The sequence below is a fragment of the Epinephelus fuscoguttatus genome, linkage group LG2, assembly GCF_011397635.1.
Source record: "Epinephelus fuscoguttatus linkage group LG2, E.fuscoguttatus.final_Chr_v1".
Classification (NCBI taxonomy): domain Eukaryota; kingdom Metazoa; phylum Chordata; class Actinopteri; order Perciformes; family Serranidae; genus Epinephelus; species Epinephelus fuscoguttatus.
In genome coordinates this window covers 27,345,896-27,362,713 of record NC_064753.1, presented here as the reverse complement: position 1 = coordinate 27,362,713, position 16,818 = coordinate 27,345,896, and the positions used below count along the sequence as shown (strand labels likewise).

Genomic DNA, 16,818 nt, shown 5'->3' with positions numbered 1-16,818 from the left:
ACATTTTCCTTGCAGCTAAAATATTTAATAATTTCTCCTTAATGGCAAAAAGCTTTTTGATGTAGAAATGCTAATTCTTGAAACAACACTGATGAAACTGTCATGCTTTCAAGACACACTACCTTTTAGTAACCATGTGCTGGGTTAATAAAGTCTCACATCTGAAAGGCAGCATTTCCTTCCATGCTCATAGCCCCATAAAGGTAGACTGCAACACCCCAGAAAAAAAATCAAAGCTGGTACAGTCACACTGGCAAACGAACAAGTCTGCAACAAGAACTGTATCACAATGACTTTAAACTGCACTGTGGCCAGGCAAACTAAACAAAATGTTGCTTCCTTTACCACCTCCACCTTCTGTACTGTATATACCATCACATTCTATACTTGACAGTACTTAACAAGAGGAGGCAGTGAAGTGTACATTAAGAAATCAACATTGAATCCTACTCTGCGGCATGTCAGTGCTGAGCAGGCCCAGCTGATTCTAATTTTGTATTAAGATGGCAAAAGGTAAAGACCCGAGTGACTCTGAAAGGGTTCATTCAAGGGTTCATGGCACAGATAGCAAGAGCTTCAGACACAGAGACTGCTCAACTGGCTAGTGTTAAAATATGGACAGTGACTTAAGTGGCATCAGCGTACATTTGACAACCACGATACTTGTGCATCAGCGTGATATTAAAGAAAAAACTGAAGAGCAACACTTCCTCAGGTGACTGAGAATGTCAGGACGTGATCAGACCGCATCAGCAAGAACAGTCTGTCAACAGTGACTCAGAGAGGGACATTATAGTAGGGCTGCAGAGCATAAACCCATAAAGATGTATGCACATTTGAGAGTTCATTGGTGCAAAAACCATAGGCACTGGACTACAGAGAGGTGGAAAAAGTGATATGGTGCGATGAGATGTCATTCACCATGTTCTTAACGTGTGGGCGAGTGCACATGTGGCGTACACCAAGAGAACGGTACAGGCCTGAAATCTTAACCCCTACAGTGAGGGGATCTCGAGGCTCTGTTATGTTGTGAGGGGCATTTTGCGGCCATGGTTTGAACCTACTTGTCCCTTAGAGGAAAGGGTCACTGGAGTAATCACTGGATGACAATCCCTCCATCCATTGGGTATGAGGGGGTCACTGAATGTTTGATGACTATGAAAATAATGTGAATCATATCCCATGGCTTTCATAATCACCAGATCTCAACCCAGTTGAACAAATATGGGCGATTTTGGACCAACGTGTTAGATAGCGCTGTCCACCACCACCACCACCATCAGAGCACCATGGGGGAATGTCTTTTGGAAGAATGGTGTCCCACCCCTCCAGTAGAGTAAGGTTAGGTAACATAGACATTTGAGCTGATATCTTTTTCTGTGTATATGTATAGGTGCACGTAACTTTTAAAATTACACCCACTAGTTTTTTTCTACCTGCACCACAATGTTATTATTTGTCTTTTTCTCAGCACTTCCGCCATACTTGAATCCAAATGAAAAAAATCCAACATTTTCAATGTGTTACAATATAAATTGAGCTGACTTTCACTGTCCACTAATGAACAGTAAAACTACTTTAAACTGTATATGGTCAAAGGATCATTTTTAAGCTGAAAAATCCATTGCACTTTCTTAGCAAACCTATTGGAGAAAACATTTTTATCGTAATAGGACTGACCAGATATGATGTGTGTTAAATTGTTGCTTGGAGATGCACCAATCGATCGGCTAGCGACTGGAATCAGATGATTTTCACAATACAGAAATGTTAATATCAAACCCTATTCTTAATTTACATGTTTTATATTTACATCTTAACTATAGGGCTGCCATGATTAGTCGACTAATCGATGACTCATCGACTATTAAAATAATCGGTGACTATTTTAGTAGTCAACTAATCGGCTTGAGTCATTTTTCATAGAAAAGTACTATGAAAGTACCCCAAAATACTCTTACTGCAGCTTCTTACGTTCAGATATTGGCAGCTTTACACACCCTCCTGTGACAGTGAACTAAAATCCTTTGGCGTGAGTATGAAACAAGACATTAGATGACGTAATTTTGGGGTTTGAGCGAGACAGACTGACATTTTTCAACATTTTAACACATTTTTCGATGAAATGATTAGTCGACTAATCGAAAAAATAATCGACAGATTAGTCGACAATGAAAATAATCGTTAGCGGCAGCCCTACTTAACTGTAATCCTTTTTGGCTCTTAGCAGGTTTAACAATGAATTTCCCCACCAGGCCATTAAAGTTTCATCTTCTCTCTTACCAATATAAGTAACAAAGAATCCGTGTTTTATCATGTTTTTTTTAAATGTCTGACTTTGTGTGTTCCTGAACTTAGTCTGATCTGTAATACTTTTTTTCCATCAACAACAGGTGAAGTGGTACACTTTACCTATGTGACATCACCTGTGAAGCGCCCATGGGGTGGATCGTCCATGTGATCGTTGCATTATGGTCACGGTAGACCAATGGTGGACCTTCTTGGCAGACCATCTGGAACTCCTCCAGGACGTTTCACAACTGCTCTGGTCACTGCGTGTCAGGGTATCACCGATTTCCTATCAATATGAAGAAACGCGTCCATTAAAACCACACACATCTAAGCATACGACCTAAACGAATAGTATCCCAGAAGCAAAACTGAGAAAACAACACATGGATAAATAATAATAATTAAAAAAAACTTTTATCCTATTCAAATGCCAATAGCAGCAATATTGTCAAACTCTCTGTGGGACTCTTGACTGTCCAGGGGAAGCTGAATGTGCAGCAATAAATGGCTTTAATAACACCTGAATCCTCCTCAGCCTTTGTTCTGTACATGCCATTGTTTTTAATTATGTGCCGAGACCAACTAAAAGGTTCTTACTTCAAGATGCAAGTGCTGGCATGTCCCCTTTACCAACAACAATTAATCTTAGGTATGGAACAGATAAACCAAGCCACAAATCTAAAAACTGAATTTCAGACAGTGAACTTAGGTCTGCTTATGGGCATTTCTGACTGTGTGGGTATTAGGCTGTCTACACATGATAAGCAGTCTGATCTGCACTGGCCGCTGGGTTAGACACAGAGTCAGTGCTGAGAACTAAACTCAACTGTGATGCATCATTATAAACAAGAACTATTTAATTCATGCTGAGGCAAAGCCAAATAATGCATACGTATTATTTAAATTACCCTAAAATTATATCAGCTCAGGGATATTTCTCCATGTTTAAGCATCTTTGTCAGCTGTAATCTGATTGGATATGCTTTAAGAATCAGTGGTGTGTTAGTTCAGATTTAATTGGTTTAAGTTCAAATAATGTGAACTCGTAGCACACTGGAAAGGTGTAAAGGACACAGTGAACCATGGCTCGCACCTGCCAAAAATAAACCTGCAGATGATCATGTGTATACGTCAAAGGTAGGTGTGTTTATTTCCTTCAGTGTGGGTGGCTGGTGATAACGTGGGGTGGAGTAAAGGGGAAGCTGTATGGAAAAAATCAGTTTGGCTACATCATACCCTCTTGCAGAGTAGCCTTGACCTGCTGGATGATCTTGATAGAGCTATCGTCCACTTAATTCATATGGATACACTAACATCCCCCAGTATGCCTTATCTCAGTGAGAACCAGGTAATATATTTGGGATTGGATTAGAGTGATCCCACTGAGAGAGAGAGGATAGTACCAACAGATAGACAGAGAGGCCTGCAGACCAACAGAATTGGTGCGACCAACAGCATATCAGCTTTTAACCTTGAAAATGTAGAATCATTATAAAGAAACCTATAAGTTTATCAAGCTAACTTTGGATAATTCTAACTGTGATATGAATAAATCAATGAATTCAACAACAAAGCTGTAATTACAAAGTGAGAAAATCCAGTATGTATAGGCACAAATACGCCAGTCAGTCAAAATATTAAAACCACTGGCGAATAACACTTCTTGTTACAATGCAATGTTCTGCCTGAAACTTTCGGTCCTGCCATTGTTGATGCCCTTGATTAGTTGGACCTACCCAAACACTGTTGCTGACTAAGTACACAACCCTCATGGCAACGGCACTGCCCAATGACAGTGCCTGATTGGTGTATGCCAACATATATGAATGTAATCCAATGCATCTTTACGTCCTTGATAATCTAAATAGGCCTTTTCCATAGAGGACATTTTGACATGTCACAATAGGAGAAGCACTTGTGTAAATAAAAAAATATTAACAATGGCTGAAATCCCATTTATAATCTTTGGTTTCAGGATCCTGGTATTTACCTGTTCCACAGCAGACATTAGCAGAAAAAACACTGGTGAAACAATTTTAGTTAAAAGCTAGTGAGCCAGCACACACAATACAAAGGCCCTGCAACTAGTTCAACTAACGCTTAATGGAATGTGCTCATTATTTTTATCATTAATTACACCTGTGCTTTCCTGTACTGACATGCAAAAATGCCACTGAAAAAGGTCTATTGTGCAGGCTGGCTCACTGTCAGGGCTTACTGGGACACTTGAATAGAACGGCCTTGCTGTAGAACTGAGCCATCATTAACATTATTAGTAACGGTGGTGCTTTTCCTGCTATGAGTCAAAATGACTGCTGTGACTAAGATCTACATGCACATGCTATGATGAAGCTGTGATGAAATGCTGAAGTCTGGATAATATTTAAATGGTAATCAGCGGACAAGCAGGGGATTTTAAGTACTGGAGCTGAGCCTACTGTACTGAACTTCAAAGTAATTGTGCATACTGTGTTTTTATATGACAACATTACTTTTGCAAACTAACTTAAAACAGGAAGTGTGCAAGTTAAATCACAAATAAATCAGCAACTTTTGCATTACAAAGTCAGTATCATGTGTAGTGTTGGGGAATAGTGATCTACATGTAATCAAATTGGATAAGGTAAGGAATGATTTTAATTTTCATTTTACCATTGCTTCACCACTGTAACTAAACCCCCTTTGACCACAATTACTCACAAGTATTGATTATTACTATTTATCAACAAATGTTTCAAGAAGTTGTTGCAAGCTGCTTTAGAAGTTACATGGCCCCACCCGAACTCTCATTTCTAAAGCAGGTTTCTGACAGATGGACATTGTACACTCACCAGCCACTTTACTAGGTACACCTGTTCAACTGCTCATTAACACAAATCGCTATTCAGCCAATCACGTGGCAGCAACTCAATGCATTTAGGCATTTAGGCATGTAGACATGGTCTAGACGACCTGCTGAAGTTCAAACCGAGCATCAGAATGGGGAAGAAGGGTGATTTAAGTGACTTTGAATGTGGTATGGTTGTTGGTACCAGACAGGCTGGTCTGATTATTTCAGAAACTGCTGACCTACTGGGATTTTCACACCCAACCATCTCTAGGGTTCACAGAGGATGGTCCCAAAAAAGAGAAAATACCCAGCGAGTAACAGTTCTCTGGGTGAAAAGCCTTGTTGATGCCAAAGGTCAGAGGAGAATGGCCAGACTGGTTCAAGATGACAGAAAGGCAACAGTAGCTCAAATAACCACTTGTTACAACCAAGGTATGCATCTCTGAACGAACAACACGTTGAACCTTGAAGCAGATGGGCTACAGCAGCAGAGGGCCACACCAGGTGCCACTCCTGTCAGCTAACAACAGGAAACTGAGGCTACAATTCAAACAGACTCACCAAAACTGGACAATAGAAGATTGGAAAAATGTTGCCTGGTCTGGTAAGTCTTGATTTCTGCTGCCACATTCAGTTGGTAGGGTCAGAATTTGGTGTAAACAACATGAAAGCATGGATCCATCCTGCCTTGTATCAACGGTTCAGGCTGGTGGTGGTGGTGTAATGGTGTAGGGGATATTTTCTTGACACACTTTGGGCCCCTTAGTACCAACTAAGCATGGTTTAAACACCACAGCCTACCTGAGTATTGTTGCTGACCGTGTCCATCCCTTTATGACCACAGTGTACCCATCTTCTGATGGCTACTTCCAGCAGGATAACGCACCATGTCACAAAGCTCAAATCATCTCACACTGGTTTCTTGAACACGACAATGAGTTCACTGTACTCCTATGGCCTCCACAGTCACCAGATCTCAGTCCAATAGAGCACCTTTGGGATGTGGTGGAAGAGATTTATATCATGGATGTGCAGCTGACAAATCTGCAGCAACTGTGTGATGCTATCATGTCAATATAGACCAAAATCTCTGAGGAATATTTCCAGCACCTTGTTGAACCTATGCCGCGAAGAATTAAAGCAGTTGTGAAAGCAAAAGGGGGTCCAACCTGGTACAAGGAAGGTGTACCTAATAAAGTGGCCGGTGAGTGTATACAATACCAACGCTGACATTCCTGCACTTTCCCATGAATAGTGGAATATTTTATACATTATCAATTCAATCTTTTTTTCCTTACTTTTTCTGAGTTAGCTTTCTCAACACCCGTCACGTGGAACTGATATAAAACAGTGTACTGGATATGTTTGTTGGAGGTAAATAAGTTAATGCAGTGGAGAGTGACAAGTACCCAGCTAAATATTAATAATTAGTTATCTAATCTTACCCTAGCTCACAATAACCACCAAAAATCGATTAATAAGTTTAATATATACCTTTTCTGCGGCTCATGTTGTTGTCCTGATGCTTTGACAACCTTGTTTCAGTCTGTGACGCCACACTTTCAGCTAATAGACCCACCTGTTCAGACGGGAGCTGCTGGAAGAATCCATGTGATGACTTGATATGGGTGTCCATTGTTGGTTCATTCCACTGCTACGTTAAACGTTAGCATATGTAACGTTAGCGGTTTGTAGCAGCCGCTTTGTCCTTGTTGTCAAAGCTAAAGTTAGTTTAGTAGCAAAAATTTCCTTATCTGACCATCTTCACGTCACCTAGCACGCACTTGTTGATCACGCCGTTACATCGTGGTTGAGTTGGCTTCGGGTTACAAACGCGCATGCGCGGTGGTAGTTAAATTAGATGCAACCTTTTTCTTAACCTAAGAGTATAATGATACAGTGCTAACCATAATTAAGAATGTACTCATCCTTATATAATTTGTGTATCAGTAATAGTAATAGTAATACATTTGATTTTTTTTTTTTTTTTTTTTTTTTTTACCTTTTTGTAACAGAAGATGAGGATGTGGGTGGATAGTCAAGTTTTACAGGGGATGATTTGTAAAGCTGATAGCCTTGGTCAGAACGGGCTGTAATCATTTCTCAGAGTACAGTTTTTGGAACAGATGATTTTATGTCGGTTTAGTAGCAACCCTTTTCAGCCTTTTCTTTGCCCTGGTATCAAATGCTCGACTGAGCCTTGGAGAAACTGGTCCATTTATCATGTCGTGCAGTGTATCATAAGAGGACGATCACCGATGTCATATTTTAGCTCAGTAGATCTGGTGTGTTGGCATTCTAATGGTTTAACATACATGATTTTATGAAAATGTTTTCTACTTCCTAAAGTCTGCTGAGATAGTCTGTAAATAGACAAGCAGATTATATCGTTATGAAGTTGTTTAGATGCTGAGTAAGGTGTCGATTGGGTTTAACAGCAGGGACAACATGCTATTTATAGCTGAAAGAGGAGGAAGTAGAGAAGAAGTAAATGGCACCTTAATGGAGTATCGAACAACTTTTTTTTTTTTTAGTATCAAAACTGTAAAGTACCAAAAGAGGACGACTAATGCTTGCACAGATTTGTAGCCTTGTCAGCTTATTTTTGATTTGATGTCTTCTGATTTGAACAGTAGTTTATTAAATTTTGTATAATATCTTGTAGGCTTTTTGTGTTTACACTACTAAAACAGCATTTTCAAGGGGGGGGGGGGTTCTTTTCTGTGGATAGGGGATGAGGATCCTGGTCAGTCAGTCAGTCAGTCCCAGTCTTTGACTCAATCAGTGCGTTGACATAGACAGTTTAATTCCCTTTTCATTCGGAATGAAAGTTAATTCCTATTAAAAGTGATCTTGTAAACACCTAATTCGGAATGATAATGGCCAATGCGATTGAAAATTCAATCCGATGTAAGGAGCTGGAATAATCCATTTCTAATTCTGAATGAAAGAACTTGTCGCCCTTGTATACACATTCCTCTCTAAGTTCATACCGGTCTTTCTGCGCATGCTCGTTTCCTTGCCCTTCTGGCGCAATAACATATATAGCGTGCTCGCCACAAGATGGCAGCTTCTAAAAGCACAGCCTTCTATCTCCCTGCTTCGACCTTCTACCTCCCTTCTCCTCCTCAACAGACGGAGCATTAGCAGAACAAGGTTGTTGTCATACTGCTGCTTCAAGAATATAAACAAAACTAGAAGAGCACTCAAAGAGTGCAGACCTCCACCAAGTAGGTGATATTCCCTTCCCCTCTGCATCAGATTTTGCAGCCTGCATCAAAATTAGGTTATTTGCATCACTATCATTGTAATTTTATGCCTTCACCATGGAGACACTGTGGTGTATTTATTCCATTTTTATTTTGTACCAACACAGAATATATGTTTTTTTTTTGTATTTTTCACTTTCATTTTTTCCAACACAACATTAATTTGAACTTTAGAATTACAACAATATTTAGCAAGTAGAACAAGATGTGCTTTCCGGCCACCAGATGGCGCTATTTTCATCTTTAGAAATTGGAATTGCTGCTGAGGCTGTCAGACGATAGACTTTATTTATTATTTTATCCACTTTGCTTCAACTGATCACCACCAAAGGTTTATCATCTGTTCCTTGTCCCATTATCCAGCTTTCCTGAAAATTTCATCAAAATCCGTTCATAACTTTTTTAGTTATTTTGCAGACAAACAAACAAACAGGCAAATAGACCAACGCCGGCGAAAACATAACCTCCTTGATGGAGGTAACAACCCTGAAAAAGGCACTAAGAACGGCGTCGTCAAGCATCTTGTTATCCGGAACAAGGACCACAGTGTTTTCTTCTGGTAAACGTAAACATGTAACATCCGCCCCGTCCCCTATCCAATCAGAAACCTTCACTGCCCCAAACCTTGTGCGGACCCAAATAAAGGCGATTTAAAGGCGATTAAGCTGATCTCCTGCGTAAACCCTCCTTCGGAATGAATATTTCCCATGTCAACTACCTGGAAAGACTTTAATTGATGATTTCATTCAGATTTATTTCATTCCGAATGAGAAGCCATTATGTAACCGCACCCACTGAGTGCAGTTACATTGCTGTTATGATCATTTTCAGGATATTGTGTTTACATGAGCATAGAGAAATCAGGTTATACATATTCCCTGTATACATCCCGGTCTCGTTCAGAATACTCCAGCTAGCATATTTAGGTTTCTCATAAATGTAATATGGTGTTTACATGCTGAAACACATAAATAAGATACTCCAAAATTGGGATTATAAACGGGTTATTCATGTCCATGTAAAGGCACTCATTAAATAGATACTTTAACTTTTGAGTCTGCAATGTTGGTCTCTAACCCAGGAGAAGTACAAATGTGAAAACAAGGATACATTCAGTTCTAGAGGAAAGGGGGAATTAAAGTGTGACATAACAATGATAATGACAGTTGGGTTTTAAATTTCTTGTGTTTCTTGATGTTAATTAATACTGATGGGCGAAATGAAATCATCAGTTTAGTCAGAAGATTTTGTGGAAAGGAGTGCCTTCCTTGGGGCCGGTGTGAATTATCTGGCCAGTAAAAGTGGCCATGCAAGGCTCATAATGCGCCTATGACTTGGCAACATCTTTGTTACAAACTAAGATTATTAAAAATATGTCCCTTGGCAACTCATTATACCATCAGCTCGGGCCATTTTCTCCTTAAGACTTTAATTAAATTTGAATGATTACAAAAGTACAGAAGAGTCAACAGCTACATGACTGCCAGCTAGAGCTGCATTATGCCAGCAGGCAGATGACTTGTTATTATTTTTTTAATTCCTTTTTTCTACATGCTCACAGCTCCTTGGCATACTCGTTGGTCTTCACAATGTTGACATTTATTACTGTCTGTATTCCTCTTATTGTCTCTGTACTCCATTCTTCCGTATCTTTCAGAGGAGTTTATAAGCCAGATCACACAAAGTACTTTTTTCTGGTGACATTTAGGAGGGTAGAAGTCTTTTGAAAAAAATATAATGGTTTGGCAAACAGTGTGGATTAATAGATCCAGGCCATTCTTGGGATACAATAGAACCAGGGCTGCTTTCATCTCAACATGTTCATTGTATACAATTATGTTGATTTATTATCATGTAAAACTTAACTATGAGGCTAATTAGAAGAGAAATCAGTGTGTCAACTCCACTGCCCCAATCAGGAAAGGAATGCCACACAGGACAGGTTGAGAGATTGTTCTTTGTTCTTCCCACCGACTTGCTCTTAATGGTTCTTTATGATGAAAAATTCAGTAATTGTGGTATTAGTTCAGTACGTAGACATGCTAAAAGCAAGTAATGTCAAGGTAACTTTAGAACTGTTGTTCTTTAATCCTTTTGTGCTTGTGAGAGCTGGAGATGATAGTGGCAAGGTAGTGCGGTATATGTGACATACTGCACAATCACGTGATGTCTTCTTGGGAGGAAGCACAGTAATTAACTCAGCTAGGAACACAGTCAAACCTCATAGTTTGGATTGGGATTTCTAGTCAGATCTGCCAGAATAATTATGTTTTATCTGCATTTTTTGGGATAGAAGTCAAAAAAGTAAACATGGTGGTTTGGAAGGCCTAGTCTCAATTAATATGGTTTGTTCTGGGGACACAATAGAGCCAGGTCTGCTTTTGTCCTGCCTTGTTCATTCTTAACAATTATTTTAATTTATTAACATATAAAAGTTACCTTTGAACCTTATTAAAATAGAAGTCAGTTCGCCAGCTCCACCGCCACAGCGAGTAGAAGGATGTCATAAAGCACAGATGTAGACGTTATGCTGCGCTGTATGTACCCGCCACCAACTTGCTCTTAATGGATCCTAACTCTGACAAATGTGGGAATTGTGGCTTTAGTTAAGTGGATAGGCATGCTGAAAGCAAGCAATGTCATGGTAACATTTGATTAGTTGTTTTTTTAATCCTCTTGGACTTTTGAGAGAAGGAAATTAAAGCAGCAGGGCATAAACGGGCACACAAGAACAGTGTGCAGCATGTGCCATACAATATAATCACAGACTGTCATAAAAAAAAAGTAGTAATATAAAAGTGAAATGGCTCTTGAATTTAGAAATTAAGAGAAAATCATAACAAGCCCCTCATATCTGATAAAACAAGAATTTTGTTGTGACGAGCTGTTAAAATCATGAACAGTTTAAGGGATATTTTGCCTATTTTTAACCAGCTTTGTATCATTGTGGGTAGTACGAGCAAATGTACTATAGTAAACTTCCCACCACCTTACCAATGGCCATGTTTTTTTTTTATTTCCAATGTTTTTATCCCATCCTGAAAATTGCTCTGTCTTCAAACATGTGAATTCACCTCTGAATGTTGCATGCCCAATACTAAAAAAGGAGATCAGGCAATGCCAAAATTCCTGGGCACTTTGGATTTTGAAGGAAGGACTTGCTAATCCAACTAGGTTTGCTCCCCCATTTAAAAGGAATAATACTTTTATCTAGCAATTTGAAGACAGATTTTTCAATTAGGATGAGAATGTTCTGGAACAAATATCAAAACTTTGGTAATACCATCATTTTAATTAGACTCACACATCCTGCTAATGATAATGGTAAAGTGGCCCAGCAATTCATGTCATTTTTGCATTTATTAAGGATAGCAATAATAATTTTTGTAAAAGTAGATTGGAGTGAGCAAGTGACCTCGATCCTCAGGTATTTAAATCCATCTTGGCACCTTCTGAAGGAGGGTAAAACTAGAGAGGACATCTGGCAGATTTTTGATGGCTTTATAATTATTATTATGGCTTTATAATTATTATATATAAATATATATATATATAAATAATTATATTTATAATTAAGATTGATGTTTCTCACACTGTAGATTGTACTTCCCCATTTTCATATACCCGCCACCACAGACACAAAGACTATAGAAACAGATCAAGAGCAACCACTGGTGCTGAAAAGTGCCCATTACAGCCCCTTGAATGGTCACTTGAGGCTGGCTCTGGAAGCATCTCAATCCCCATAGACCCCCATGTTAAAAAGCCCAACTTTACAGCAGATAAAAACTGTGTGGAGCAAGACATGGTTTTGGCCTCTGTAGCTAATTTCAATATTCATGACAACAACATAGGGAGTACAGCATTTTTTTTATATGACTCATGCATTTATGCATTATTATGGCTTGAATTGCATAATTAAGGGCGGGGCTCTCTGCAAGGCGTCACTACAGTTGATGAGTAGGATCCAGCCCTCCCTCATCCACAGATCCAACCTCTTGACCAAATACTGTCACTTTGGACTCCAAAAATCCTAGATGGAGACGCCCAAAATGCCAAACTCGAGGCTTTCAAATGGCAGCCCACAAACTAATGGGTGATATCACAGCAGCTATGTTCATTATTTCATACAGTCTATGGCCGAGACAGACGCCCCTCTTTCTCTACCTCAAACTCAGACCAAATGGTAAAACTAAGCTGATCAAATAGAAACCAAAATTTTTTGTTACAGCATTGCCTATTTCTCACATAAAATGTTTCCAGAAACATATTTCAGTGTCCTGTTTAGCTGTATTACATGAGTTATGTGAACAGGAAGAGGGCACCATGCTGTTTCCTGTATTGTGTAGGCTGAAAAACTGAGATCAAACAGTAAAACTAGACAATGCTGATAAAATATAAACCAAGATTATTTTAACTGATTGTCTAAAACGTTTCTAGGAAGATCACTTACATCATTTTAATATTAAATTGTTTGTTATCTGCAGATCACCATATTGTCTCCGAACAGGAAACACGCATTACGTCACCCACCAGGCACAGCGCATTCTGGTAGCTGTAGGTTTTCTGCGTCTTGAGCAAAAACAAATGCTGCAGCCCATTTTCTCTGGTCATGTAGCGCCATTTTCAAAAGTGCTTGCATTTCTGTATTGCAGTTTTATGAAGAAAAATCTCCAGCAGTGAAATACTTCTTTAATTCAACAATGTTAAGTCTCAACTTTGTCACTGTTTTCAAAAACCCTGCAAAACTATAAAATATTGCGTTGTGCAATAGCCAATGTCACTTGCATATAAAATGCATTTACTGCTAAGGCTCTGTGTCTCTTAATATGTTTGCTTTGGCACTGCAATGAAGAAAACAGAGCATGTGACAAGTAGTATTAAATTGCTTTTGTGGATATTCTTGGCCACTAACTGATTTAAAGTTTTCTATTTATTGATGAAAGTGTGAACGTCCCAGTCATCAACACCGTTTCAGGGATCAGCAGGAGATAAAACATCAAGAGTTTGTGTCATTGATAGTGGTGATGAGGAGGCAAATGGTTTCTGTCTGTGGCTGGTCAACAACAAATAAGATGGAAGGATAAGGCAGGTGACTTTGTGAGTCATGCTTGATTACAAGATGTGCGAAACCTAAGCTCGTGTTTTTTGCACCTAATTTGTTGTTACAGCCACAGTCTGTAACTGCCCTCTGTTGAAACACTGTTTTTCCACCGCTTGCTTTGTTTACATGGTGATTTATTGGTTGGAAGATTGGTTTGAACATCTTTCTTCAGCCCACAATACTTTTTAAAATACAGTTGTCTCGCATCCACCTCCCTGGTCTAAGAGGAGGTCTGTGGTGTCAAGTGAAAAGAGGAGAAGGCACACACACATATATTCATGGCATTCTTGTAGCAAACACATCGGTACAGGTTGAGTGTGTGTTTGCTGTATTGCAATTTTGAATAATCATAAATTGGAAACATAGGACGAAGAAGGTAAAGAAAAGAAGGCTGAAAACTTAAACTTGTGTTTTAAGTTCATCTATTCTATGCATAATGGTTGGGGCTGTGTACAGTACTTGAATGCAAGTGATAGCAGAAGAATGCAGGTGGATGTGGCTACAACTTTGGCATTAGGGTAAGGTTACAAATGAACAAATGCAGGCAAGTTACTATTGTGAGACTAGGCAATGAATGTTTTCTTTGTCTCTCTGCTCACATTGAATGGGAGTGGACAGGAAGCAAATTTTTGCTAATATCAATTTCGCCCATGTGTGACTGTACCCTTAATACTGTAGCATAAACCTAAGACAATATAGACTGAAGCATGGATGACATTATCTTCAGGTCTCTGAAGGCACTTGAGGCAATTAGTTTATGGTATATGTTGTATATTACTTTAGCTATAAAATCATCCAGATTTTGGCAAAGGGGACAAAGCCTTATCAGCACTGAGGTGAGATGAGCAGCCACACTACAGCTGGATGTAGGCTCATGGGTAAAAAAACCTGGAAATCAAGCCAGCTTACCCCAAATTGCTCTGTGTAGTCCCTGATTTCCCCTTGATGGAACTACGGCCCTTTTTACACAGAGACTGTGCTATAGCAGTGGTTCCCAACTGGTGGGTCACAGTCCAAAAGTGGGTCATGGGTCCATTCTGAGTGGACTGCAAGTGACTTGCAAACATGTTTGAAGTTTAAAAAAACACACTTTATTTATAAGTGCAGTGGATTTTCTGCACAGAGCTTTTTTTTGAAGTGCCATTTCCTGCTGTGTGACTAAAAGACAGCTACTTGACAGAGACAGCAAAGAAGCTCGACAACATAGCCAAATGCAAGTATGATGCTTCAACTGTGTGGACCTTGAACTAATGACTAAGAAGAAATCTGAACCCCATGACTGGACCAGTTGGGAACCACAGTGCTATAGGATCGATACAAAGTCCTCTATTTATGCCTCCAGTGCATTTCTACACAGCACCAAACAACACTGGCATCATGCCACTCCAGTGTGATTTTAGATAGCATGCTGGTATCGCTGACGCAAAAGAGGCATGACGGACGTGACATGTAACACAACAGTGTCAGCTTCTAGTGTGACATACAATATGTTGGCAGCGTTTTCTAAATAATAACAATGACATAACATGGCAATAACAATTATTTACCATCCCTTGTTATGTGGTGGCTGATCTCACATTCTGTTTGGAGGGTAAGGAGTCCCAGGCCTCATTCAATACATTTACATGCACGCAGTAGTCAAGCTAAGCTCATTCTTTGGCTAATCAGTCAAGTCGGACTTTTAAGCTTGTCTGAGTATACATGCAGAAGAGAAAATCAAATTTCTGACCAAGTACGTCTGACTCTGCCTCGATAGGCGGCACTGTGTCCTTTTTTAATATAGTGCGTACTGAACTAGTTCCAGTTGACCCGAAGAGGAAGTTGGCAGAGCATGAATGTAGTTTCCTCGTCCACCCAGAAGTGCGTTTTCTGCTTCGGTCGCCATGGTGTTTGTTTGTTTGTTTGTTTGCTTGTCTTTCCGGGAGTTACTGCACTGCTATATACTGAACTGCTGCTACGTCATCTCCTTCTTCTTCCGGGTGAAAGCCTGCAAAAAAAAAAGTGGTGCATGCGCAGAACGCCGAGTCTGACTCCAGTCAGTCGAATTATCAAGGTGTGTTAGTCGAGCTACAGATAGTCCAATTTCAGTCGGACTAAGCTGTTAACATGCATTTAAAAGTCCGGTTTCAGTCGGACTAAGCCAATAATTCGATTTTCTCAAAATAAAAAGTAAATGTATGTGGACATTTGGGGACATTTTCGACCGCTGTTCTCCTTTGAGTTAGCTGCTAACTGTTATCACCCACTTTTTAAATCTTTATGATGGGTCACACACGTAAGATGTTGTCAAAATGGTACACTTGTAGATGACAGGCATCACGCCCATGATCCCCTCCAACAGCTGTCCTGTTTATACAGAGATCGTTTTGATGCTGTTACTACCTTGGATGCCGCCTTAAATGCGAGACAAGTCTGTCTCCCCATTCCACAACTGCACCTTTTATACAGAACAGTGAGGTGGCATGATGGTGTGAAAAACCTGCCTTGAAGAGACAGTATAAAAGGGACTGATAACTCTGAGATATACCACAGACACAAATGAGGGAGTAAAATCAAGTTTTGAGACCCACCTTCTTGAGGAAAAAATACTGATTTCATTTTTAAAGAGAAAGATATTCCCCCTTGACTGCACTGGCTTTAGCTCTCAGCTGTGATGGTCGCTGCCTGGGCTGCACATACAGCTGTAACAAGCAACACTCTGGCTGCTCATAAGAAAGATCTGGTTGCGGTGAGCAGAGGTGGACATGACATTAGTCACAGCTGTGAAGAGTGTGACATTAGCTGCAGCTGTGGTGGATGTAGCTTCAGCTGTTACAAGTGTGAATGTGGCTGCAACTGTCAAGGATGAGTGTTTATGATTAGGATGTGCACTTTGAGTTGGAAAGTGAAAGAAAACTGATTTAGAAATGAATATAAAAGCATTTTTAATATATAAAATGATGACCATGGGCACCCTTTCTGCCCTATCTGGTGAACTCTGACTTCTACTCCCTAAATTTCTTCACTGGACGTTCACAATATTACAGTTATTTGATACTAGCAATGTTAAATAAAGGTTAAATCAGATTAGCATAGGGCAAACCTTTCTGCTGACATGTGTAGGCTATCGTTTCTATCTGCCCAGAGTTGGCTTTCACAGATTGTAGGACTGTGTGTGAGAGAAGGCTGGATTATCAATCTGCTTTATATTTGAGAGTAATTAGAATTCTTCATTTCTCTTTGAAGCCCTGCAGAAAGACGCAGGGTGGTGGTGGTGGGGGTGACAGGTTAATTGAGGAATAATACCCTTCAGAATGATGGATTTTGGTGACTTGAGATGTCAG

General features: G+C 39.7%; 1 protein-coding gene across 1 annotated transcript in view; it reads right to left on the bottom strand.

Moving 5' to 3' along the window:
• Positions 1-6,866, bottom strand: part of LOC125879011 (uncharacterized) — a 145,697-nt gene extending 138,831 nt beyond the window's left edge. The window contains exons 1-2 of the mRNA XM_049560588.1: positions 6,702-6,866; positions 2,427-2,578 (exon numbers count right to left, since the gene is read on the bottom strand). Coding sequence (XP_049416545.1) covers positions 2,427-2,513 — 87 coding nt within the window. The 5' untranslated portion in view covers positions 2,514-2,578; positions 6,702-6,866. The remainder of the gene's footprint in view (positions 1-2,426; positions 2,579-6,701) is intronic.
• Positions 6,867-16,818: the final 9,952 nt, after the last annotated feature.